The sequence below is a fragment of the Saccostrea echinata genome, unplaced genomic scaffold (assembly GCF_033153115.1).
Source record: "Saccostrea echinata isolate AGI-Se365-2 ecotype Australia unplaced genomic scaffold, CSIRO_AGI_Sech_v1 ptg000001l, whole genome shotgun sequence".
NCBI classification, from domain to species: Eukaryota; Metazoa; Mollusca; class Bivalvia; order Ostreida; family Ostreidae; genus Saccostrea; species Saccostrea echinata.
In genome coordinates, this window is record NW_026889750.1 from 26883766 (window position 1) to 26911460 (window position 27695).

The following is a 27695-nucleotide window of genomic DNA, read 5'->3' on the forward strand; positions in this document are numbered from 1 at the left end:
ATACCAAGACGAGGTGGCCGAGTGGTTAAGGCGATGGACTGCTAATCCATTGGGGTCTCCCCGCGTGGGTTCGAATCCCATCCTCGTCGATAAAATTTTTTCCCCGTCTAATATTACACCTTTTGAATGGGTCAACCAAGACCTTGTGTCGTAAAAATCAAGAGTGAATCGAGGAATTTTCCCGGGAAGGTTCCATACAAGCCAGAAAACGTGTATATAAAACCATTTGGGGTAAAGTTGAGGGGGGCATACATTTAGAGAGACGGGGAGACGATATTTGTAAAGTATAAATCAGTGCACGTAAGCATACTTTTCTTATCCTAGATCAGTTTGTTTTTTGCCGGTAACATATAATGAGCTGAAAAGACCTTTAAAAAAACTTGGTATACTAAAGTATTTTAAAGTGATTCCATTTTTTTTTTCAAACTTTTCATGCAGCCACAGAAGACGTACATGTATAGCTTATGACGGTAGATGTCAAGACCACTCATATGCCATGATTGTTCACGGCTAACTTTAATGATCTACAACTGTGAATTATATCCCAGAGGCAGATCCACGATTTCCCTGGTAAATGGGCACAAATTAAAAAAAAAAAAAGCTAAAGGACAGATGCTTCACAAATAAAGTTGGAATCATGAACTATAGTATGTATATTTGTGAATTATTTTGGTTATATAAATGAGGCATATATATTAATTCTCTTAATTGTAGACTTTCGATGATGTTCAATTTTCTTCCTTTTTCCCGCCACCCTTATACTTAGTCTAGTAAATCCATATAATTTTTTTTATCACTTAATAGAAAATTGTTGAGGAACTTTGGATGAAAAATTAAATTATGTGTGACTAAATCTTTTCATTTTACTTGTATAAATTTACATTTGATTGTTATTTTCATGAATTTGAAAAGAAGTTTGTATCGTCTCTCCTTTAAGGGACATGGACAACAGTGCATTGCAGTTCTGTTTACAATTTTAAATTTCTATATTCATTTTTAAAATACTTTCAGTTTAATTATTGAAGCTTGCATGAAAATGTTAATATTCAATGGCATCTGCATTCATCATAACCTTACACCAAACACCCGTGATTGTAGACATGGGCATCAGCTCTGATATATTTTACCGAGTGTGTTCGATTCCTAACACTAGCTTCGCACACATCATTGAAAATGGATTGGCAAAACTGGGCGTGTTGGTTTTGCATTCATACATGTACATTTCTATACTGACTTTTTTATTATAGTTTTAATATCTTTTATCAAATAAATAGCTTACACCATAGATTTCCCACCATTTTTAGATACTATAAGAATAAATTGTAGTTCGTAAAAGTCAAAGGATGTATGTCAATCCCGGCAAACACTCTCAAAATTCGTAGTTTAACTTATAGACCTAATTATTTTTCAGAAAAAAAAGTTTCTAATCAGGTTTTTTAAAATAAAATGTCTGAAATGTTTTCACATGTAATCATAAGTTGCATGAGGTCATAAAATTACCCGCCGGAAAATTTGGAAGGCTATAAACGTCATTTAAATCTAATTCAACAGAAACTCACAATATAAATTAGTTATTATGAATTCAAGAATATAAATTTATTAAGAATGTTTTTATTTAAAGGGGGAAAAGGGGGTGCGCCCCCTTGAATCCACCAAAGTATTTTTTAGCCTTAGGCGTTGCCATTGGTGATGATGTCACGCTTAGTAACCGCTAAGGAGTGTTGCGTTGTGGTGATCGTCGTTAGTTACTCGTTTCGATCAGTGGCGAGTAGACGTGCTTTTCACAGAGCGACAAAAATCTCAAATATCACTATGAAAAGAGAAAGATCTTGCGAGAGAAAGAGCAAGAATGTGTCTAAGAGGGTAATTCTTCAGAAAATAAAATTTTATTGTCTTAAATTAGCTTGTTTATGAAATACAGTGCATTTTTACACTATTTCCAAAAAAAAGTCAAAGGCCTAATGACTGTTTCATTAATTTCGACATGTTTCTTTATAATTTTACATGTTTAATTTACAATATTCATATTCTTGAAGTCACATAAGTAAAAGAATAATGAAAACATGCAATTAGCAACCGATCTCTCAAAAAAATAAATGTAGGGAATGAAAAAAGGGGGTGGGTACGGGTGGAATAATAGTTATGGCGTAAGGTAGATACTGTGGGACGACCAAATCAATCACCTCTTCATTACATACATGTTTAGTAATTATACTTTATGCTAATATATATATATATATATATAGTCATATTTAAAAAAAATTATTAATAATAAATAATGATAATTTAAAAAAAAGGCTTAAAGGTTGACTGCAAAATCAAAGAACGGAGGAAATACGAGCTAGCCTATACAAAAATAAGGGAGAACATTCCAAAATATTCGTGATTACAGAACTAAATTTAGGTCACATCTATTAAAAAACTTACCTGTTCATATTCATCATTGGATTGAGTTATTGTTGTTTGCAATCCTCTGAAACCTCTCATCTGTAAATACACAAAGCTATCATAAGGGGAGCACACTCAGCAGCAACCGTAATTTGAGTTACTCCCCTTTGACTATAGAGAGATTGGTATTCTTTAATTTTGGATATTGTTTTCCCTATCAAATACGAAGCCTTTGTTTTATAATTTATTTTATTATTTTTTATATATTTTAAAAAAATATTTAGTTCTCTAACGACCTCATGTCCACTTGACAATGAGCAACATTTCTTCTATTCTCATCGTCGGAAACCCCAAGTCGGTCCGCCTCTCCCCTACCTCCGGGAGGTAATCTTGAGAAGCAAGACTGACCATGGGTTTCCGACGATTTTCAATGCAGTCATAAAAATAATTGTTTCTATAATTTTGTAGCCAAAAAAATGTTCCAAATTTGCACGAACAATTCCTATATTTAATTACTTGACATTTATCGCAATATGAGTACAGTTTAACTTTTCCGACTAAAACTATTGACTATTCTGATTTTCTGCCAATATCTAAATATCGTTTACAATAAAATGTTGTGAAGGTATCAACTTTTTAACAAAGATAAATAAATGGCATTTCAAAAAAAAAGTAAAAAAAAATGTATACAGATCAATCTGCAATATTTTAATGAAAAAGTTGCCTCATTGCATTGTACACTGTATACCTCATAAGTTCATATTACCTAGAAGTATTGGTATACAATTTGATATAGTAATAAGATTTTGTCTAATAGTGCAGAAGGAGCAAGTAAAAAAAGGAGCATATTTTGACATCTCCTTTAGTATAATCGAATCTATTTTCTTCTAAATTTTAGCGCCGTGTAGAGGCCTCTTCAGATGACAGTCGTCAGTGGTACGAGGTGATGCTTGCTCTGGCGGCCAAATCAGCTGTAAGTCTCTCTCTCTCTCTTTGCCTTCCCTCCCCTCTCTCTCTCTCTCGTAAATAGATTCTATAATTTTGATTTTTCTCCAGTGCAAGCAAGTCTTTACTTCTGCTGTTCACGAATGGAAAGATCATATTCGAGATTGGGTAAGAGTCTGAGAAGGGATATTTGATATACACATCAAAGTGCAGTTATGTTTGTGTTAATGTTCAAAACCTTTTTATCGGTTGGTTGAATAAATGATACGTTTGATAAGAATTTTTCATTTTTTTTTTTATCAGTGTGAATTGACCCATGCCATCAACAAGTCTGAGGAGCGTAGGGAGTTACCTACCATACCTCAACCTACACATCAGGTAAGTGTCCCATTCATTCTAATGCATGCAGTGTTCAAACCATATCAAGTTTAAGAAAGTACCCCCCCCCCCAAAAAAAAATCAAACTTTAAACGCCATTTCCTCTTGCAGTTCTGTTGTGATCACAATTAATTGTATGATTATTTTCTACAGATTGAGTGGTTGGCTAGAGTCAATTTTAAGCACAGATCCATGCGCCGTAGCCTACCAGAGCAGAGGCGTCCAAAAGTGTCTAGGAAACAAGACCTGAACTTGTCCTTTTGCGTTTACTAAGGAGGAGGCTGATCTTGGTGAGTTGAACCAACGATAAATCATGTTTCTGATACTTAAAGGAAGATGCGTTTTCTGTCTTTCGAAAGAGTATTTAACAAAGAAATAGATGATCAGATAGAATAATTTACATGTATACGGTACAAGTACATTTGCTAGCTATCGAAACATTTTTTAAAGGGAAACGGAGATTATTAAGGGTCTATTTTGGCCATTTTATGGGCGACGCTCAGAACAATACCATAGTTCACAATGATGCATGCCTTTGATTATGTATACATGTCTATCAGAAATAAAACTGTGTTTTAGCAATAACACCAAAAGGTCACAGGGAGTTCATATTTTCTTTCTTTTCGTTTTTATTCTTTTCCATCAGCTTTAAAAGTTTAAATCCATTTCGATTCAGAAAAAAAAAACCATAAGCTGGGTTATCTGAAAAATTAATTTTTTATGCGATTTGACAGAAATGTCTTGTACATGTACAGTTGTATATGAAAAAAAAAAATAGAGAACCGGATCCAGGATTTTTCTCCGGGGGGGGGGGGGGGGGGGGGGGCACCCCACTCAAAAAAATTTCCAACCCAAAAATTTCTTGACAGGCAAAAAAAAAAAAAATAATAATAATAATAATAATAACCAACCCTAAATTCCTTTCCCTATCCATATTATTTCTTGACAAGCCAAAAAAAAAAAAACAAACAAAAAAAACGTAAAATCCATTTCCAAAACGTGAAAAACACCTACTAGTATTTCGTGGTGGTGTTGGTGGGGTCCTCGTTTTCGGGGGGGGGGGGGGGGAAGGGGTCCAAAGTCATTTTTTATTTGCTTCAATATATACTTTTAGTAACTCTGCAAAGTTCAAGGGGGGGGGGTCCGGACCCCCCCCCCCCCAGATCCGCGCATGCAATTCCTATTTTTTACGAGGCATCAGTTTCGGTTTACAATCACAGTAACAACTTTATAAATCAAAAGAGACAAAAATTGGCTTGGCTATTGTTCTCCGGTTGTTCATTTTCTCAATATGCACAGTCTGGTATTTATTATGACATACATGTACTTGTTATAGGTAAATGCTATCATTTGTTCCTTTTTGTTGTAGGATATGTCTGCATGAGCACTAATTGTCAGAGAATGACCTTCACACGCATCTCAGTACCACTGTGTGGAATTTTGCAACACTACCACCACTACAAACAAATTACATCACCTTTATGTGATCATGTCTTTGACTGTACTTAGTGTGATAGGCATGCCCTGCTATGTAATAAGTGCTTCCCTTGGGAGAAGGGGGGTGGGGCACACAGCATATCAGACTTGCTCACACTCCTTATTCTGGAGCCCTGTGTGTTTGACTGCATGTATATAGGCGTTGTTATATAGAACACATCTGCTGCATGCACTGTAGATGGGTTTTTTTTATTTGGCAAAGTTTTTTTTTGCCTTTCTTTGGCTTGAACCACCATAACTTTTTTTTTTGGTTACACTGTTAAAACATTGATGAAGATCTGATGGTGCATTTCAAGAACTTGGAATTTTAATTTTGTATGTATTATTATTTTGATTCACTGGAACAATTTCTTTCCACATTGAATTCTATCTTCAAAATTCTTGATTCTTTTTTTTTTTTAAAGTTTGGTTTGCTTCTATAGATATGTTTATTGTTTTGATTATGAATGGGTTGGATATAGTTTTCCAAGCCTGAATTGCTCATTTATTTAAAGCATTTATTTTCAATGCATTTTGTTGTCTCCCAAAATTCAGAGTAAATATAAATACAGATAGACTGGATATATTTTTATTCCATTAACAGAGATCGGTTATTTTTTTTATTTATTTTTTTTCACTGTTGTACAGTCAAGATTATATCAATTTTATTGAGAAAACCCTGTGACAATAAGATTGCCAAAGTATACACTATGTGTATTTTAGTACTTGTATATAGTATTTTGCATGTTTTTGAATTAAAATATTACCTTTCATAAAAGAAAAATGAGTTTGCTTTTTTTGTATTGGCTCTAGATCATTTTCCAGAGAACTTGCCCCTTTCCCTTTCCATGTTTTGATTATAACAAATATGTTTTATTTCTTGATTATCTCATTTGCAAATGGATGAGCCCCCACAAATTGAATCCCTTAAGTGTGTGGAAAGTGATCTGATGATTCTGAACACAATATTTTAAGGGTGTCTAAACGGGGATGCATTTGGTGCAATGGCACCCCTTTAAAAACAAAAACTTGAAGGAAAAATAATCATGTTTGAAACAAAATAATTCATTTGATTTTCTTATCTGTTGAAGGCAATGCTGCTAGATTTTGTTAATTTAATTTCTTTATGAATGACTTCAAGGATTCACCAGAAACTACCAAAACTGCCCATTTAAAAAAAATTCTGGCTCAGTACCCTCCTCTGTAACCCTCTTTCCAGAAACTTGGTGGAAAGATCCGGGAAGGTAGTACAGTGTAGTCGTTCTACCAGACCCTAGACTGTCTCCATAAATCTCTGACGAGCAGCTTGTTGGCAATTCACAGAGAAGACCGAGCATCAGTTGAACAAGACTAAGAAGGCCAGTTTTTATTATAATTTTAGAAATAACTGATCTCTACAGTCTTGCCATTAAACCAAACTGACATGGTACAGGTTATCTATTCCAAGAATGCTCTACCATGAATTTGACCAGTAAAAAAAGACTAACACTAGCAATAATCAATAAAGCCCCACCCTAACACCTGAGATCCTAACCCAGGGGCTGTGAAATTCCCAATTTTGGAAAAAGCACCCTTGTTCATTATAACCATGTACTTAGTATGTTTTCTAAATAGCCAAGTGCATGAAAAAAGATTTTCAAAGAAAAATGCATTTTCACTATATAACCAATTAAAAGAGTTCCACCCTAACATGAGAACCCCTAACCCAGGGGCCATGAAATTCACAAATTTTGAAAAGGCACCCTTGTTCATCATAATCATGCACTTAGTATCTCTGCCAAATACCCAGGAGCAAAGAATATTTTTAAAGAAATAATGCATTTTCACTGTATAATCAATAAAGCCCCACCCTACACAGCCTGACCTAGGGGCTATGAATTTCATAATTTTGGATGATGCATCTTTGTTCATCATTACCATACACTTAATAGATTCTTTGCTTAATATAGAAAAAGCTTTTTAAAGAATTTAAGCAATTTCACTATATGATCAATTGAACCCCACCCTAACTGCAGAACCCCTGGAGCCATGGATTTCAAAATTTAGGTAGAGGACTCATTGTATGTTATAATCATGCCAACACTTTGACTTCTTGATTTCCTGGATTAGAGGAGAAGATTTTTGAAAAATGCACTAATTGTGATGGTTTTGATCCCACCCCTCAGGCCCCAGGGGGGCAGAGACAATAAAATGCAAAATTTTTGTACCCCTATGTCCATATACCAAAATCTGTTGAAATTGGTTCAGCAATTGATGAGAAGAAGCAGAAAATGTTCAAAAGTTTACAACCCATGAAAACAGATTGCAAATAAGTCACCGGAGTGACTCAGGTGACCTATAACTTGGCTTAAATTTGAAAGATTACAAAACTTATCTCAAGAAATGTTTTCTTTAAATAAGGCAAAGTCTCATACCAAACGTTCTGGTAGTGTGCATCCCTAGATGCAACATTTATTCAAGTAAATGTATATCATTCATCCAAGATTAGTCACCAGCAAGCTAATACTCACTTGGGAATAGACCTGCTCTTAAAAAAGATTTTTGAAGACTAAATTAAGTTTGATGGTTTTGTCCTCACACCCCAGGGATGCAGAGATCATGAATTTCACAATTCATGTTCCAATAAATGCTATATAAGAAAAAGATTAAAATTTATTCAGTGGTTCATGAGAAGAAGCTGAATATGTTTTCAAGTTTACCACCTACAAACGACAAACTTTCTAAATGGCACTATTTGTAGGTCATGGAAGGATTCTTCTAAAATGTTATGCTATCGTTTTTTTTAAAATCCAGTTTGTATTTTTCAGAATGATTGAAGTGGACTGAAATTTATTTTCTGAGTTTACACATAAATGTATAAACCATTTTCAGGTACAATTTCTTTGATGGTGTATTCAGATTTTCCACTGGATGCTAAATTAAAAATATAATTTTTTTAATGGTGATGGCATGCAGTTATTTTAGATAAAATAATGCGAGAAAAATAATCATTCATTACATACTCGTGTGGGATAGTGAAATTCCACCTCGGGGCCAAGATTCACTGTCTAGGACTCGGCAAAGCCTCCTCCTAGACCGTGAGTCTTGTCCCCGAGGTGGAATTTCACTATCTCACATGAGTATGTAATGAATGATTTTATTAAGATCACCTGACTGACTCAGGTGAAAGGTGGCCTAAAAAAATATATAAATTAGAGGTACATATTTTTATTATTTTCGAGTAAAAATCGGTTTATCAGTAAATACAATATTGCTTACTTCATACAATCTATTGGAAAATGTCATAATGTAAATTGTTGGTTACATTTAAAATTAAGTAAAAACTGAAAATATTCTACAAAGCTTGCAAGGCCATTTATGCAAATTGAAACAAAATTTTAGTTTCCACAAAAAATATTGAAAATACAATACATATAAAATCATCTTCAATATGACAATAATAATCAGGATTAAGATGAGAATAAATGCCAATTACAAAATACAATTATTCAAATACAATGTACATTTTTGTAGATGACTTTAAAAAAGCTTGTATTTATAACTTTTTGATGTTCAGCACTTTTGAAAACAGAAATATTGTTTGATTGGATATAATAAATTCATAAATAGCTTGGCTAATTTTGCATGATTGGAACAAAAATTTGAGTCTATGGCCATGTCTACATCCAAAATGTCCAATCACATGCAAGGTTCCACATAATTACCAGGGAATAGTCCTGTGACCCCATTCATTACCCCTTCATACCATCCATCGTCATTCTTCTTTGTGACATAAATCAATGAATTCTCACAGAATGTCAGTTCATCTTCTTTTTCAGCCTGATAGTCATAAATAGCAATCACTGAAAACAGAAGAAAAAATTGCAAACAATTGGTCATTTTATTTGCATACTCTCATGTCTAAAACTGGGCTGGCTGGTAGTCCTTTGACAAAATGAAATGTTTAATTTTACTTAACCTCTCACTAGTTTGTGATTTTGTGATAAAATTACACAATGTGACTGGTTAATGTTGAGGATATGTTTCAAACTTGACTTTATATTTCATGTAGAATTGAGATAAAGGTAAAAAAAAAAAAAGAAAATCAAATTTTGACCTTTTTTTACAGCTACATGCAAGATAGATTTTATGATTGAAACAATAATATGCTATATTTTGCTGTTGTATGCAACAAATGAATTCCTTGGAACACTGGTAGGACCTTTCTGTAACTCCTACAGGACACTTTTTAATTTGATTGGATTAAGAGCTAAGATATTTTGTAGTGTTGAAGGGAAAGTTATACATGTAAAACAGAGAACAAATCATACTTTCCACTCTCTTCATTAGTCAAACATTTTTGCATTCTAAAATGTTTTTCATGCTTTGAATTGATAATCAATGCAAATTAAAAAAAAAAAAATGTTGTAAACTCTCTTTTATTTCCCCCACCCCCTCCTCCCATTAATTTAATTTAATACATATAGTAACAATATACATTTATTGACTGGGTTCGAGGGCAACATACGTTTTGTCGGACCCAAGAACCAAACTGTTAGCCTGAGGCCGTTAGGCCGAAGGCAAACAATTTGGTTCGAAGGGTCGACAAAACGCATGTTGCCCTCGAACCCAGTCAATAAATGTTTTGTTATACCTTTTATTTATTTATTTTATCATTATTATTTTTTTGACATACATGTATGTCGAACACCAACGAATGCAAATGAGATTTAGCTGACCCGCCCATTATGTGACATAAACGGTCCAACATCTCATCGACAGGTCCAATATCTCACTCTGCGGTCAAACATCGATTTTTTTATGCCAGCTCAGTAAAACATTAGAAATGTTGGACTTTTTTTTAGTATTGATTTATATAGGAACAAATTTTTAAAGGTATAACAAATGTATATATTTCCAAAATATGAAGACAGACAGCAACAGCAGTACAGAATGTTGGTCCATTGTTTATAAAATGAACAGGAGTGACTTTAAATATATCAATACATGTATACAGCAAACACTAGTTCATATTACTATAGATCAATGTGTTGTTACTGTTTAATCCTTATTCCTTCTTCATTAAAGCACTTTCCATTTGTAAAAATAAATATATATCTAGATGTAAATTATTTTATTATAGCGATGCTGAATATCCAACCTTGGGCATCTCTTCTGGGTAAAAGAAAGACCTCAAGAAAATAAGGACAATTCTAAGTATAATTTCTGTCTACCTCAATTTGTCTACATAACCTACCTTTCTCTATGTAATGCTCTGGTACCCAGTCAGGCTGGGCAAAGTTTGGACCTGTTGCAGCATAAGGGTCCTCCTCTTGACGGTACCCAATGTCAACTTGCTCTCCCATAAACTCTGGGGGTGGGGGAGGTGGGTACTGTTGGTTGTCCTGTGGTGGTGGAGGCAAGGGTGGGGAAGCTGAAAATTTTCATTTAAAAATCTCTTATTTTCTGAATAAGTCTGTGCTGAAAACAACAGAGAAACTTTTGTTTGCAATCCAGAAAATTTCTGTGAGGGATTTTTTTTTTGGTGGTGGGGGGTGGTCTCTTCAAATTAGTATGCTACTAAAACTTATCAATTTTTTTTTTAAAAATTTATCATTTTTTGGTCCAAGTTTTGTAATACAAAATTTTTTCAAAAAAAAAAAAAAAAAAAAAAAATAGAAAATAAACCTTAAATACCAGAGAGCTACACGATTACACAAAACTGTAAGTCCTAAAATATTCATTTAACTTGTTAGAATATATTTCAAACCTATACCATGTCTGTCAGTTAAAAATTATGATTAAAAATCCCAGACAAAAACCCAATGATATGTAAACTGGTCATTAAGGAAGAAACATGTGCTTATTAGAATGAAGTGCAGACTAGCTTCCCAAAAAGACATTAGCCTTAAGTAGCAACACTGTGAAATATGATTAAAATATTTTTTTCACTGTTAATATTTTGTACAATTTGAATGCCCCTTAAGTATTTCAATGGAAATTTTTTAATTTTCAGATAGACTTTTTAAAAAAAAAAAATCAGAATTGAATACTACAAATGTAGTATATTTACAAGTTATATTATAATTGTAGAAATTATTTGGCCATTACTTTGAAAAACAAGATAATAAAAATACATGTATTGGGTACATGGAGAAAATATAAATAAACTAGTATACTTCGTCATATACTTAAAGAATGCATTCTTTCTTAATTTGTAAATTGGATGAATGATAATACAGAATTCAATAGTAAAAAATTGGAAGCAATAAACACTGTAAAACAATACAAAACATAGAAAAGAACAGCTTTATAAAAAAGTATCACACAGATATCCTACAGTACCTAGCTTTAGTATGTGACTTTCCTTATAATAAGAACATTATATATGTACCTCTAAATACTAGAATTTTTAAAAAAAAAAAAAAATCATACACTTAATATATATGAAATCATTTTATTAATAACAGTGTAACTTACTTTTACTTACATGATCTACATTTCAACTACTAGTATTACACATAGTTAAAAAATATGGGTGAAACGATAAGCCTCCTTCACGATACGATACGTATAGAATAATTTTGTCTCCGTTTGGTTATTTTCGATACGATACATTTTGATATAAGGAAACAAATTCAACATTGTTTATGTTTTGTTTCACTGAATCCAGTCACTTAATCAACTTGCAAATTAAATAGAAGTTGATTAGAATGAATTGACTGTAAAAGATTATTTTAGATACTATCAGTCCTCACAGAATTATTTTTTTAAAATTAAATTATGCTGAGTAGTGTGTTTTACTTATACCAAACCTGACTGAATAACAATCCTGATCGAAAAATGAACCGAATCGAAAATGGAGATTTTGCACCATGTATCAAACCAATTGGTACCGCGGTGAACCGTTTCACCCCAATTAAAAGAGTGTAGTAATATACTTGTGCGAATATACATGTACTATACAGTTGAACTTCGTTATCTCAAACACTGATATCTTAAATACCAGGGATACGTCAAAGTGAGTTGGCAGTCCAAATCTCTTTTTCTTTGTTTTTCACTCTCAATATCTCGAATCCTCAGATGTCTCAAGTTTAATCTTGGTCCTATAGAGTTCAAGATAACGAGATTTGACTGTATGTTCATTTGAACATGTCACTATACAAAGTAGTACCCATTATAATATTTCATAATTGTTATATGTCTATATAGTACAGTGTGTGCTATGACAGGATACAAATAATTTCATTCACAGTATGTTTAGTTTTAGTCAAAATTTCCAAAAAAAAATTCAGGTCTATTTATTCAAAACTACACATTCTAATCTTGCTAATGATATTGTTGATTTTATTTTAGTATCATTATTTTTCTAACATTTTTAGCTTTTCATTTCTTCTGTCTTCTGAATGCAAGATCTATATGAATAATACAATGGTGCTTTCTACAACAAAAAAATCTGATCATTAGTTATAATCCATTTCCCTATTCACTATAAAGACAGTCTGCATCACAGGATACTCTGCAACAAATATGTTAAGAACTTGTAAGACAGACCAGTGTGAGTGATCAACCACCACAAAGCTACATACCAAGCCAAAGCAGTGCCATAGTACAAGAAGCTGTGAGAAAAAAGGGCGGCAAAAAGCATGCAAACCTTCCAGGATTTCATTGGGGACTACTCCTCCAAGGCTGACCTCTGGTGAAGGGGGTGGAGGTAAATTGTCTGAAATTAGACCACAACATCAACTCATGCTAAGCTCTGCATCATGCTCCTTCATCTGATTATGGCTGTTTACACACTTTACATGGTTTCAAAAGCATTCATCAGGAATAGGTACTTAATTCAAGAAATACTTTTTTTCAAAAGTTCTTGACAGAAGTTTAAAAAGACTTGGCAGCAATAACTATGATTTTACTTAGTCCTGTGTTTTAATTCAGATCAGTATCTTGTGTGGTGTATGGTGGTAAATAAATTCCATGTGGTATATAATGGAAGATACTTGTAAATTCCCTGTGTGCTGTATAATGCTAGATAAATTCCCTGTATGCTGTATGATGCTAGATAAATTCACTGTGTGCTGTATGATGCTAGATAAATTCCCTGTGTGTTGTATGATGCTAGATAAATTCCCTGTGTGGTATAAGATGGTACATAAATACTCTGTGTGGTGTAGGATATGGTAGACAATCCTTGTGTGGTGTAGGATATGGTAGATACAGTCCTTGTGTGGTGTAGGATATGGTAGATACAATCCTTGTGTGGTGTAGGATATGGTAGATACAATCCTTGTGTGGTGTAGGATATGGTAGATACAATCCACGTGTGGTGTAGGACATGGTAGATACAATCCCTGTGTGGTGTAGGATATGGTAGATACAATCCTTGTGTGGTGTAGGATATCGTAGATACAATCCATGTGTGGTGTAGGATATGCTAGATACAATCCTTGTGTGGTGTAGGATATGCTAGATACAATCCTTGTGTGGTGTAGGATATGCTAGATACAATCCCTGTGTGGTGTAGGATATGTTAGATATACATGTATTCCCTGTGTGATACACATACATGTATATGGGTGGCAAATATCTTGTATGTAATATAGGAAATATTCTGAGTGATATATGATGGTAGTTGAATATCTAATATGATAATGTTTGATAAATATTCTGTGTGGTGTATGAATGATACATAGAGAAATATTACATACTTAAATCCATAAGTCATAGCAGCCTAATGGCTGAAGGCATTTCTCAGACATTATTTAAGGAATGTTTGGTCTACGTTTATACTTGTACCTCATTCTTTAAAATTAAATAGAACCCATTTTAAAACTTAAATAGTCAACAAATGTTTAAATTGTACTTCATATATATTTCAATAAATCAAGTTTATTATTTTTTCAACTTTTTCTACTTTGATATGCATTTTTGCATGCCGATCTGAAACATATGGGTTTTCAGACCAGTCCTTGATATGGGGTATTGCACCACATCGTATAGTGCAGAAATGGTGTATTTACTACTTGGTATATGATGAATATATTTAAAGCCTTTTAAAAGTATCTGTTTACTGTGTACTATGAAATTCAAATTAAACATCTTCCTGTCATGAAATATAAAATCTGTAGTTAATACCTCATCATCAATAGTCTCTGACAATTAAGTAAATCTTTATTTTAAAATTAACAACAACATAATTAAACAAATGATGAACTGAAAGAAGCAAAATGCTTAAAAATTGATTTATATCTAATTAATTTAATTTCTGTTCATTTAGAAAGATCATTATCATGGAAGCTTAATAAATGTAAATGATAAACACTTAACTGCTCGTCTTCAATCACATGAAATATTTGCATGAGAGATACATGTATCTTATCATTAAAAAGAATCTTGTTTACATAAAACCATCAATAGTACCACATTCTCTTTATACACTCAAACTACTGATGAAATAGTGCTTAAATAGTGGAAGTACAACAATATGCATATACATAATGGTATAACCTACCAATGGAGGATTGCGAATTCAGCTGTGATCTTCTACCCTGTGGTATTCCGGCCCCTGGGTGTGACATGGGTGTGGCCATTCCTACTGGTGGGGGAGGAGCTGGTGCATTAGGTGGAATAATCATCTGGCCGTAGTTACTTCCCCTGGCTTGGGAAGCTCTGGATTGACCTATCAATGTAACAGTAGTCTTTATTTTACATTCTAAAAATTTGTTGATAGGTCAATCAATCCTAAATTCTATGAATGGAAGTTCAGTATACATGGAAATTCAAGCATTGGGTTCATTAACCCTAGCATCAGGAGAACATTACTTTATGCATCTACATTTTTATTCCTATGAAAAACTTAAAAATTGTTCACAGGAATAAAAAAGTAGATGCATAAAGTATGAACCTTCCAAACTTGAATGCTCTTGATTAAATGAATCAACTGGATAGAAGTAATGGCTCAGAGGGGTGACTTTCTTTAATCTTCAATGCTAAAGGGTAGAATTAAGTTACTTAATTCAAGTTTTGAAGGTTCATACATGCCTACTATCCTGATCTAGGCAGGATTCTCTCACTTTAAAGCAATGACAAAAACCATTCCTAATATCCCAGATGGGAAATATAAGGTTATATAACACACTCTAGCAATCAATATACAAATCAGTGAATTATGATTTGATTTTTACTGGGGATATTCCCATTCATGAATTATGCTGTTACAATTTTGTACTGGGGATATTCCCATTCTCTGTAATACCTGGTAGTCCTGTTGTCTGTACTGTATAGTTACTGGAAGCATACTGTGATGGAACTGAGGGTGGGGCCACTGGAGGGGCGGGGGTCCTGTAATGACTGCTACCAGAACTCCTCCCCAGGGTGCCACCACTACGGTTCATTGGTGGGGTGGGGGGATGTGATGTAGGGGCCTGTCCGGATGATCCACTGCTGACAGATGGACTGCGAGCTGGTTTAGAACTTCCCTATGAACAGGAAGCAGATTGTGAGATTCCATAGTTTACATTTCTAATGAATGAACAGTCCCACTAAAACATTTAAAGAACTTTATATAATATCAAAAATATTTTAAAATATTAAAGGATTATTGAAAAAAAATTAATTTCATGAGTTTTTTTTTCTTATAATGATTGTCTTGTGAAATGCAGATTAAAAATACATTGAAATGAAAGTACATAATTCTTATTACATAAGGCTTGTCTTTTAATTCATTTCAAACTGCAAAAAAAGTATTGTAACTTGTGCAGTTTTAAATGTTATTTTTATCAAATACCCCAAAAGATATAGTAAATTCTTTTTGATTGAATTTAGTAACAGCACCACCACACAGATTACACTTGTAGAATAATATACTGTACAAAGGGTGTTTTTTTTTGCATCTGTGATACTGATTCAAATTTAAAAGATATATCACAAAGTTAGCCATTGAATAACCAGTAGTATCTGATGAGAGACTGTAGCTCTACTGGTTTCCAAATATAAAAGTACCATTTAAACTTGAAACACATATATTTTTATTATGAAACATTTACAGAATGATGTATCCTAATGTTTTCTATACATGTATCAACTTTTGCTGTAATCAAAACAAAACTATTGGATAAGTAGCATTTTTAAAAGATTTTTCATATATTAAGTTTTTTTGTATCTATGGTGACACTGATAAACAAGAGGCCCATGGGCCACAATGCTCACCTGAATAACTTTGGCCCTGCTGCTCTTCACCAGATGATCTTTTTGTAATACCTATTGTGGCCCCGCCCTACCCACGGGGATCATGATTTTAACAATTTAAAATCTACACTACCCTAGGATGTTTCCATATAAGTTTCAGCTTTACTGGCCAAGAGGTTCTTGAAGAGAAAATTTTTGAAGATTTTTCCTATATATTTCAATGTAAAACTTGGATTCCCTATTGTGGCTCCACCCTACACCCAGGGGTCAAGATTTGAATTCTTTAGAATTTACACTGCCCCAGGATGCTTCTACAAAAGTCTTAGCTTTTCTGACCAAGTGGTTCTTGAGAAGATTTTTTTTTCTATATATTTCAATGTAAAACTTGGATTCCCTATTGTGGCCCCGCCCTTCCCCCGGGGGTCATGATTTTTACAATTTAAAATCTACACTACCCCAGGATGCTTCAACATAAGTTTCAGCTTTTCTGGCCCAATGGTTCTTGAGAAGAAGATTTTTAAAGATTTTTTTCTATATATTTCAATGTAAAACTTGGATTCCCTATTGTGGCCCCACCCTTCCCCGGGGGTCATGATTTTAACAATTTAGAATTTACACTACCCCAGCATGCTTCCACATAAGTTTCAGTTTGTCTGGCTAAGTGGTTCTTGAGAAGAAGATTTTTAAAGATTTTTTCTATGTATTTCAATGTAAAACTTGGATTCCCTATTGTGGCCCTGCCCTTTCCCTGGGGGTCATGATTTTAACAATTTAAAATCTACACTACCAAAGGATGCTTCCACATAAGTTTCAGCTTTTCTGGCCCAATGGTTCTTGAGAAGAAGATTTTTAAAGATTTTTTCTATATATTTCAATGTAAAACTTGGATTCCCTATTGTGGCCCCACCCTTCCCCCGGGGTCATGATTTTAACAATTTAGAATTTACACTACCCCAGCATGCTTCCACATAAGTTTCAGTTTGTCTGGCTAAGTGGTTCTTGAGAAGAAGATTTTTAAAGATTTTTTCTATGTATTTCAATGTAAAACTTGGATTCCCTATTGTGGCCCTGCCCTTCCCCCAGGGGTCATGATTTTTAAAATTTAGAATTTACACTACCCCAGCATGCTTCCACATAAGTTTCAGTTTGTCTGGCTAAGTGGTTCTTGAGAAGAAGATTTTTAAAGATTTTTTCTATGTATTTCAATGTAAAACTTGGATTCCCTATTGTGGCCCCACCCTTCCCCCAGGGGTCATGATTTTAACAATTTAGAATTTACACTACCCCAGCATGCTTCCACATAAGTTTCAGTTTGTCTGGCTAAGTGGTTCTTGAGAAGAAGATTTTTAAAGATTTTTTCTATGTATTTCAATGTAAAACTTGGATTCCCTATTGTGGCCCCGCCCTTCCCCCAGGGGTCATGATTTTTAAAATTTAGAATTTACACTACCCCAGCATGCTTCCACATAAGTTTCAGTTTGTCTGGCTAAGTGGTTCTTGAGAAGAAGATTTTTAAAGATTTTTTCTATGTATTTCAATGTAAAACTTGGATTCCCTATTGTGGCCCCACCCTTCCCCCAGGGGTCATGATTTTAACAATTTAGAATTTACACTACCCCAGCATGCTTCCACATAAGTTTCAGTTTGTCTGGCTAAGTGGTTCTTGAGAAGAAGATTTTTAAAGATTTTTTCTATGTATTTCAATGTAAAACTTGGATTCCCTATTGTGGCCCCGCCCTTTCCCCGGGGGTCATGATTTTAACAATTTAGAATCTACACTACCAAAGGATGCTTCAACATAAGTTTCAGCTTTTCTGGCCCAATGGTTCTTGAGAAGAAGATTTTTAAAGATTTTTTTCTATATATTTCAATGTAAAACTTGGACTCCTTATTGTGGCCCCGCCCTTCCCCCGGGGGTCATGATTTTTACAATTTAGAATCTACTCTACCCCAGGATGCTTCCACATAAGTTTAAGCTTTTCTGGCCCAGTGGTTCTTGAGAAGAAGATTTTTAAAGATTTTTTTCTATATATTTCAATGTAAAACTTGGATTCCCTATTGTGGCCCCGCCCTTGCCCCGGGGGTCATGATTTTAACAATTTAGAATCTACACTACCCCAGAATGTTTCCACGTAAGTTTCAGCTTTTCTGGCCCAGTGGTTCTTGAGAAGAAGATTTTTTAATGACCCCACCCTATTTTTGTCTTTTCTTGATTATCTCCCCTTGTAAGGGGGTTTGGCCCTTTATTTTAACAAATTAAACTCCCTTTCACTCAAGGATGCTTTGTACCAAATTTGGTTAAAATTGGCCCAGTGGTTCTTGAGAAGAAGTTGAAAATATGAAAAGTTTACAGACGGACAGACGGACGGACGGACGGACGACGGACAACGGGTGATCAGAAAAGCTCACTTGAGCTTTCAGCTCAGGTGAGCTAAAAAGAAGAAACACAAGCTTTAAATCAGCAATACTGATATCTGAATAAATTGTAGGAGTATATTTTTAAAAGAATTTTACAGAAATTTATATTTTCAGTAACCATGGCAACAAAACGTTCATCAAAATCAATAACCAATATATAGAATTATGTATTCACTTTTCTCCCATTTTCAACTGTGTTTCATCACTCTCACGCAGTTATTCTTTTTTGGGGTTCAAAACATATTATGAAACACCCAAGACAATTCTGATTGGTTGCTTATACCAATGATGATTCTAACTGGCTGCTTTTCCAGGCTCTATTCTCCAAGTTCATGCCCATGAAGGCATAAAATGCAGGTACAGTATATGTTTGTACATGTAAACATCTATGATTAAATTTTTAATCTTTGAACTTTTGCCTTGTATATTTCAACAGATCGAGGTATATTACCAGGGACGTACATACTAACGGGATAGGCACATTCTTCAGCCTCATGTTTATTTCACCAAAACACACAAGTCCATGTTTGTATAAAGGGAGAAACAGGTTCCATAACCAGTGCAAGTTAGTAACAGTCATGAAACCTATATATAGTCTATTTATGAAAACAGTAAAACAACAGCATACTAGCATCAGAACATGCTTTATATAAATAAAAATGGGGGGGGGGGGAAGTGAAGTTATGTTTTTACAATATATTTGTTAGAAAAATTATGGAAATTCATTTAAAAACATAGTAAAAATTTTGTGTAAAAACATCAAGATGTTATCGTGATATACATGTATTGTGAAAATTTTTGGTGATTCCCATCCTTCTAGGTGTGGTCAACCAGTATTCTTGGTCTTATTGAAATTGGACTAAAATACAGGAGGAGTACACTTTTATTGTTTGTCAAAATAAAAAACAGAATTAAAAGAATTATGTATCTCAGTGCAGTGTCAAAGTAAAAGGTTAGAGATCAACTGTAACAGGCTAGGGGTTGAGATTTTTGAACAAAGTCTTTGTGGACCTTACAACAATTATTTTGTAATTTTTTTTATTTCTAAGCGGCATTTTTATCAATTGAAGTGGTAAATTTGGCTGGTAGCAAGTTCTTAGAGAAAACACTGTAATGAAGTCTAGTTGTGTACCAAATTTGACTGAAATCGAGTCATTGTTCACAGACAAACAGGCAGATAGATGGACAGACAATGGACACCTTACCATTGTATAAGCTCTTCCAGTCTCTGATAGTAGAACTAACAATGTCATAAATCTGGAATCATTAGTCATTAAAGTAAACATTCTTAAAACTTTCTTATTTGCTGAAAATACTTTATTCAGCTCCAGCTCTCAAAATAAGTTAAAACTAGTATCCCACCCACTCTACAGTATAAGTTAAGGTAATAAAAACTACAGATCTATTTTAACTAAGTTACATATAAATTATATATGTTATAGCTATACATGAAACACTGGAAAAAGTATTTCTTTTATTAAGTTACTATTTTAACTAAATGCATGTAAATGGAAATTGAACTCCAAGCAAAACATCTCAAAAGACAAAAAAAAAAAAAAAAATAATAAAAAATAAAAAAACAGCTCTATCAAATATTTTCAGCAGCATTAAGGAGGAATGCTATACCAAATTTTTTTTATAATGGATCTCTAAGACATGTTTTATTAGATATTTTATATTGTGCATTCATTAACAACAAATTTTTAACTTTAAAGCATCTTATTTGCAAATAAAACAATTCTAACATTTTCTTTGAAAAAATACTAAAAAAAAATACATATTGAATAAATGAGAGTAAATATCAAACTTTTCATGCTGAAACCATATTTGAAAAGAAATGTCTTGAACAACCATTAAACAGGTCTAGGAAAATCACTATATTTAGCTATATAGCTAAGTCTACCTATATAGGTTTATTTACCTATATAATATAGCTTTATTTAGCTATTTCAGAGTAAATTTCTGTTTTATGAAAAGCAGACAAAAAGTCGCATAATGAGGCAGTATTAGTTTTCAACTTTGAAATTGACTGAAAACAATTCACCAAAAACCCACTTTTAAAAATGTTTCTCCTTTTGTGCAATTGCAAACAAAGATCTAAAAGTTTTGGGGCTATGTATAACAGTTAATCTGTGAATAAGCAGCTACTTTAACAAAGAAAAGCAGTTTTGGTCAACAAGATAATTGATTGGTAATAATTCAGCACAATGCAAGGCAATTACACTTAGTCATGCCTCATCACACTTCCAGTAATGGACAGCTATCCAAACAATAGAGATACATTTTTTGGTTTAAAAGTATTTAAAAGAGGCAATGTTTTTACTATCTATGCCCTAGGTTGTTTTTATCAAACCTTTTTAAAAAAATATCAGCCATAATTTTCATGCGACTTTTTGTTTGCTTTTCATAAAACAGCAACTTATTCTAAAATAGCTAAATAAAGCTATATTATATAGGTAAATAAAGCTATATAGGTAAATTAAGCTATATAGGTAAATTAAGCTATATAGCTAAATATAGTGATTTTCCTGGACCTGTTAAATGAAATTTTGGTGTAGCATTCCACCTTAAATTCTGTGGGAATTTTGTGTCTACAGGAAAACACAGTTATACAGGATGTTCAAAATTGCTTCATAATCCATGTCATGTCCTTTAAATCCAGATAATATGTAAAATCCTTATATCCAGAAAAAAAGCAGAAAAAAGTCATATGCATGTATCCAGACAATGTTTAGTTATTTTTATCATTAATAGACAACACATGTTTAAATATTAAAAGAATTTCTTCATTATAAATGTGCTTTACTGTAGTAATTGATATTGTGCAATACAGTGTAATCTGGATATCAATCTTACTACAAGGGATACACACAGAATATAAAATACCTTTATCAAACCCTGCTCTTGTACCTGGAAAGAGATATGACAATACAACATGCAAATACATGCAAAACAATGGATCAAATGATATAAAGGAAGCTGGTTACTAGAAGCTAATGAATTTTTTTATGGCAGAATTTGTTACAAACTAAACAAAAAGATTGTAGATTAACACAAGGAAACAATACTTATAACCAATTTTCTTTATATTTTGTTATGAAACAGACATGTTAGAAAAGGAGTAGAGGAAAAACATAAATATTAAGAAGCTACCAGAAAATTATTTTACAAAATCAACACATTTTTGACAATAAAACAAAGGAATATATATTTATTATATGAATTTTATATCAGAGATTAATTGATCACTTACCCTGACCCCATGACCCAAGTCATCTAGACTAGAGTAGTCTATTGGTTTACGCTGGTATTTTGTGGGTTTCTCTGCTTGTTCTGGGAAGATGATGCCATTCTTGACCCCAGCTGGTCGGGTAGAGCTCCTGTTTGTGGTCAGGACACCTATTTCCCTCCTGGCTACTTTTTCCTTGTGAATGTTCACAGTCTGTTCAAAATCAGACAAGGTCACTAATTACCTTCATTACTACTAGGTCACTGGGAAATATTCTTCTATTCTAATGCATACAGGTTCATTAATTTTAGGAAAGCTAAAACATGTACTTGTAGTTTAACAATTCCTTATGAGATACTACCTATTGCCATTCTGTAAGGCTTATAAAATACATGTATCAATTACAGTAAAACTTATCTATCTGGACACTACTGGTTCCAAAGAAATTGGCCGGATTAGACAACATTCCAGATTAAACATTTTAAACAACTGAATTTCCTGCATGGGACTTAAAGTTTACAATGTATTGGGCAAGATTACACAACATCCGGATTAGACAACTTTCACTGTATATCAATAACCATCATACTACACAAATTATTGTCCTTGTCCCTGACTGTATTGAGAGTTGATGAATAACTAACATATAACGACAAACCTGTGCTAGGTAGTTAACTCCAGACTCCATTTCAGCCAGTTGGTTTTGTTGAAGGTCCAGCAGCTTCAGGAAGTTGGTAGCCAGACTGTTGATCTGATAGGCCACACTGGCCAGGGAGTGGGTTGTATAGTTCTTGGTCTCCTCCAAGGCAGAACGTTTGTCTGAAGCCTGACAAAAGGGAAACATTAACTTTAAAACAAACAAGACCAGTTGGATTAGTACCTGAAAATTTTACTAGACCTAACCTCAACTTCAATAGACCTGTCCTAATATCTGTGGATCACTGAATGACTCAATTGATTATTACTTAAAAATTGACAAGGAAAAAAAAAAGTAGTCAAATGACATCATCAATAAATTGATCGTAATCATAAGTTGGTCTTTTTTTTCTTTGTGGTGTAAAAAAATTCATTTTATTGAAATCAAAAAAAATATCAGAAAGGGGTATGAATCATATTTCATCTCACTATTTAAATAAAAAATGTAATGCTTAACAGTTGTTAAAGAAAATGATCTAGCAGGAAGGATAACCCTGGGTAGAGTTAAGCCTTTATGAGAAAGGAAGATTGACAAAATATTGGTATGTATACTTTACTAGCGTAAATAAATGTCTCACAATTGGGACGTGCCCCCAACTCCCAATAATTTTGTCGATACATATATATAGTATACTATAGAAAACAAAGCCATCCTGATCTAACATCGATGAAACAAGAAAGCACACATGATTGAACCTCCTTAAATTTTTGGGCTACCTTGATACAAAATAGACTAGACCAGAACAAACTTTTACTAGTCCGAGTCGGTCAGACGTGCCTTAATGTTGAGCCCTTGTAGGGGGAAGGAGTTACAAACTAATAAATGTACATTTTGAATTCTCAATAAATTCTGCCCTACCCTTACATCATGTACATAGTACAAGTTAGACAAAATTTTCACAAATACAGGTAATCATTGTATATAATTTTGATATTAATAAAATATAGGCGGAAATGAAATTTTTACAAGGCGAACCAGATGGTCTCACATAATTATGCACAAATAAAGTTCTCGTGAATAAACAGTGATTTACAAGTATCTAAATATGCTGCTTCCCCAGAAAACTTGCTTATACATGTACAAATGGAGGAAATTCCAGTTGAAATCTACACACTGTTCAACACTTTCAAAGAAATTTTGATGCACCCAAATGAAAAAATCTAAAACTCCCAATCCTCTTTGCATGCATAGCAAAATGATAGCTTAAGCATAGGAATGACTTACGACAAAATATTTACAAAAAGAATCTTTCTGTCACAAAACAAAGGTACACCTTCTCAATTTATGCCTTTATATTTGTCATTTTTTCATCACTAAAACGTCTTGGCTTTTATAATTTTCTGATTTTGTTGGAAATGTCCAAGAACTGTCTGTGAAGCTCAGAGGTACAGGGACGTATAGGGAGACATTAAAGTAACAAAATTTTATCTATAAATTCTTTATAACTCATAATTGTGTAAAGAAAAAAATTGCTATGAGATACAATGACTGCAGACTATGGAAGATCACTGAAAATTGTGATTGTAGTCTTGGCAGTATGCAAAAGGAAATGGTGGATCCACCTTTTGAGAGGTATAGCATTAATTAACTAAAAAATTAAAAGACTAGAAATATGTCCATAGGACATGAATGCCCCGCCAAGGGTATATTAGTAATGCAACATTTTAACACAAATTGAGAAAAGTGAGGTCAAGGTCAAAGGAAAGGTCAAGGTCAAAAAATATTGCTGCAGTTGAATAGCTTACATCAGTATGTATCAGCATATGACGTTTGATTCAGAAACTAATTTAAGAAAAGTGAGGTCAAGATCAAAGGAAAGGTCAAGATCAGAAAATGTTGATGTAGTTGAAAAGGTTACATCAGTATGTATTAGCATATGAAGTTTGATGAAAATATTATGAATGGTTTCTTTAAAACTGAGCTAAACACTAATTTAAGAAAAGTGAGGTCAAGGTCAAAGGAAAGGTCAAGGTCAAAAAATATTGATGCAGTTGAATAGCTCTCATCAGTATGTATCAGCATATGAAGTTTGACACTAATTTAAGAAAAGTGAGGTCAAGGTCAAAGGAAAGGTCAAGGTCAAAAAATGTTGATGCAGTTGAATAGCTCTCATCAGTATGTATCAGCATATGAAGTTTGATAACACTATCTTGAATGGTATCTTTAAAACTGAGCTAAAAACTTATTTAAGAAAAGTGAGGTCAAGGTCAAAGGAAAGGTCAAGGTAAAAAATATTGATGCAGTTGAATAGCTCTCATCAGTATGTATCAGCATATGAAGTTTGTTAAAAATATCTTGAATGGTTTCATTAAAACAGAGCTAAACATTAATTTAAGAAAAGTGAGGTCAAGGTCAAAATAAAGGTCAAGGTCAAAAAAATGTTGATGCAATTGAATAGCTTACATCAGTATGTATCAACATATGAAGTTTGATTACACTATCTTGAATGGTTTCTTTAAAACTGAGCTAAACACTAATTTAAGAAAAGTGAGGTCAAGGTCAAAGGAAAGGTCAAGGTCAAAAAATGTTGATGCAGTTGCATAGCCCTCATCAATATCTATCAGCATATGAAGTTTGATAAAAATATCTTGGATAGTTTCTTTGAAACTGAGCTTTGAACAGAGCTAAACGCAAAGTGTGACGGAAGGACAGACGGAAGGACAGAAGGACGGAAGGACGGAAGACGGACATGACAAACACTATATGCCCCGGCCATATTCATGGCGGGGCATAAAAATTGTGCTTGTCCTAATTGTTTCACCTTCAGACTTATTAGCAAGTGGCACAAAGTGCAATTAGGGATGTGCACATTGATCAAAATAATTTTTTTTCTGCAGTAACTTCAAGACCCACAATCCTTTGCAAATTGTGTCTTGCTGGCAAGGTATGTTCTTTCGGTAACAATGAAAGTTCATTGAAAATAAAGAAACTCATCTTGATTTAAAGGATGTTTCAGAAATATAGTAAATTAAACGTTCTTTGCTAATTTCTACATTTCAGACTTCATTATGGAATTGCAACTACTTAACACACAATGTCATGTGTTGTCTCTAGACCTTCCAAATGTCTCATGCTGTTCGAAGAAGTGGACCAAGCTAAAAGTGAATAGGTATACAGTAATAAGACCACGTAGCTCGCCCCAATGGTCACACATCAGCATATTGTGATAATGTTGTATATTTGTTCTCTCACGGCAAAAGTGTAATGCACATATTAGATACTTTCACTGGGTGTATTTGGTATGAAAATGAAAACAAGTTTACATTTCAGCTGTCATTACACATGTCTTTCGCTGGTAGACAGACAACTCGGCCCAACGACACCTCGGCCCGTCACGTTTGACACCTCGGCCCTGACAGGTCGGCCCAAAATTATTGACACCTCGGCCCATACTGAAGACACCTCGGCCCAGGGATTTTTTTTTATTTTCAGAAATATAATCTGTATTCACTATGGTAATATAAATGTATGTATATATAATGACGATATGTACACGATAAATAGGAGAAGATATTTTCAAATTTTTTGAACGAACGACAGCATAGATGTACGTCAGCGAGTATCTATTGAGTGGGAGGTAGGAGGTCTATTTATTTATTCATTTTGTTGCTTATTACAATGCAACTTTATTCATTTCATGATCTTAAGAATTCTTTTTTTGGTTAGGATATGATAAAAACTGCATATAATCTAACATTTATTTTCACTTAAAAATTTTCTGAGGGTCTATAAAAAACTAACTAATTTTCATTTTTTTTTTAATATTTCATTAAACTAATCCCTATACATGCATTTATAAATTTAAAATATGATTAAAACAATTTAAAACGAAATCTGTATTAGTTGTTGACATATGTATTTCTATCAAAAATGTAAATTTAAGCACCCAGTGATGGACCTAAGTTCACTTGATTGACGGGGGTGCACAGACCAGGTAAATCTGAAGGCGGTGCTTATTATCTGGAGCTTTAATCCTGCTCGTAATTAACTCCTCATTGTCACCACCCCATATAACTCTAAAGGATGCACCGCGTCTTCTTGTTTGTTTAACGATTAGCACTTTAAAATGGATTATCTTTTTTTTAATTACCGTCAATTTACTCTCGGAAGATTATTCATTTCTTTTCTTTCTCTCTTCTTGGATATATAATAATATAATCAGTCGCATAAGCGTCGTATAGTCCCTATCATTAAATACTTCAGAATATATTGGATAAATATATTCAAAATAATACATTTTTGTTTGTGCCGATGTGTCTTTTATGTGAGCCGAGGTGTCTCAAATCTTGGGCCGACCCGTTGGGGCCGAGGTGTCAATGGGCCGAGATGTCGTTGGGCCGAGGTGTCGTTGGGCCGAGGTGTCTGACATTCCTTTCGCTAATTAACAATTTCAATTGCCAATTTTGGCAATTGAAAATTCAAAATTGTTAATTAGTGAAAGACACACCTGATAGTTTATTATGACAACCACAGTATAGCGAGTAACAATTCGAAGTTCTTAAAATTCAGCAATAAGGATGCCATAATTAACAAACAACTGCTTGATAGACATCCTGATCTGATTTGTTACAAATTGCTTCCTCTCCTCTCTAGGACACAGTGTAGCAAAACCATAAATGTTAAGTGTTTTACCTGGACATAATTTTCTCGACAATACTGTGCTACTTTTTCTAAATTTTTGTAGCTATCTTGAAGATGCTGTCGTCCATCAGGGATCTCTTGATCCATAAGCTGAGTCAATTCAGCCATTTTTCTCTTCCTGAATGAAGCATTTCATGGACGCGGATATCAATAATGTTTTTAATTATTTGAAACACATACCCGATATGAATGAAATAAACTGATTCTCATCGAAATTTTTATTAGCGCAAAAGTTTGTTGAGAGATGTTGTTCTCATATTTTTGCTTTTCATGTTTGCTATACCTCACATTTTGAGGTACCTGATATCGAGACAAAGCCAGTTAATACAGAGTATTAAGGCTATATTTGCCACATTG

General features: G+C 33.6%; 3 protein-coding genes and 1 non-coding gene across 9 annotated transcripts in view; 2 read left to right on the plus strand and 2 right to left on the minus strand.

Moving 5' to 3' along the window:
* LOC133188259 (androgen-induced gene 1 protein-like) overlaps positions 1 to 27695 on the minus strand; it is a 423009-nt gene that overhangs the window by 253305 nt on the left and 142009 nt on the right. The window lies entirely within an intron of this gene.
* On the plus strand, positions 8 to 89 carry Trnas-gcu (transfer RNA serine (anticodon GCU)). Its single transcript has one exon. It is a non-coding gene; the product is annotated as a tRNA-Ser (tRNA).
* LOC133196339 (uncharacterized) lies at positions 1813 to 5257 on the plus strand. Its single transcript, XM_061332251.1, has 6 exons — positions 1813 to 1863; positions 3287 to 3361; positions 3445 to 3501; positions 3637 to 3711; positions 3865 to 4001; positions 5081 to 5257. The coding sequence occupies exons 1-5, from the start codon at positions 1813 to 1815 to the stop codon at positions 3982 to 3984; spliced, it is 378 nt and encodes a 125-aa protein (XP_061188235.1). The 3' UTR covers positions 3985 to 4001; positions 5081 to 5257.
* LOC133188145 (abl interactor 2-like) lies at positions 8634 to 27477 on the minus strand. Of its 3 annotated transcripts, XM_061323529.1 has the most exons (9): positions 27330 to 27477; positions 22659 to 22826; positions 22025 to 22213; positions 21658 to 21681; positions 15422 to 15644; positions 14678 to 14845; positions 12821 to 12889; positions 10424 to 10600; positions 8634 to 9029 (listed from the first exon to the last, which is right to left on the minus strand). In XM_061323529.1, the coding sequence occupies exons 1-9, from the start codon at positions 27444 to 27446 to the stop codon at positions 8866 to 8868; spliced, it is 1299 nt and encodes a 432-aa protein (XP_061179513.1). In that variant the 5' UTR covers positions 27447 to 27477; the 3' UTR covers positions 8634 to 8865. The 3 variants fall into 3 exon arrangements, with proteins under 3 accessions (XP_061179513.1, XP_061179527.1, XP_061179520.1); XM_061323543.1 differs by lacking the exon at positions 12821 to 12889 and having other exon boundaries at positions 8636 to 9029; XM_061323536.1 differs by lacking the exon at positions 21658 to 21681 and having other exon boundaries at positions 8638 to 9029.

What these genes read in the sequence shown, in the direction of transcription:
- LOC133196339 (XM_061332251.1), top strand. Translation starts at nt 1,813, where the DNA reads ATGAAAAGAGAAAGATCTTGCGAGAGAAAGAGCAAGAATGTGTCTAAG. An exon ending in GCAAGAATGTGTCTAAGAGG is followed by an intron (nt 1,864 to 3,286) that starts GTAATTCTTCAG and finishes TCTAAATTTTAG; the next exon opens with CGCCGTGTAGAGGCCTCTTC. An exon ending in AAGATCATATTCGAGATTGG is followed by an intron (nt 3,502 to 3,636) that starts GTAAGAGTCTGA and finishes TTTTTTTATCAG; the next exon opens with TGTGAATTGACCCATGCCAT.
- LOC133188145 (XM_061323529.1), bottom strand. Translation starts at nt 27,446, where the DNA reads ATGGCTGAATTGACTCAGCTTATGGATCAAGAGATCCCTGATGGACGA. An exon ending in ACAGACAACAGGACTACCAG is followed by an intron (nt 14,846 to 15,421) that starts GTATTACAGAGA and finishes TTACATTGATAG; the next exon opens with GTCAATCCAGAGCTTCCCAA. An exon ending in GAATTCGCAATCCTCCATTG is followed by an intron (nt 12,890 to 14,677) that starts GTAGGTTATACC and finishes GTCTAATTTCAG; the next exon opens with ACAATTTACCTCCACCCCCT.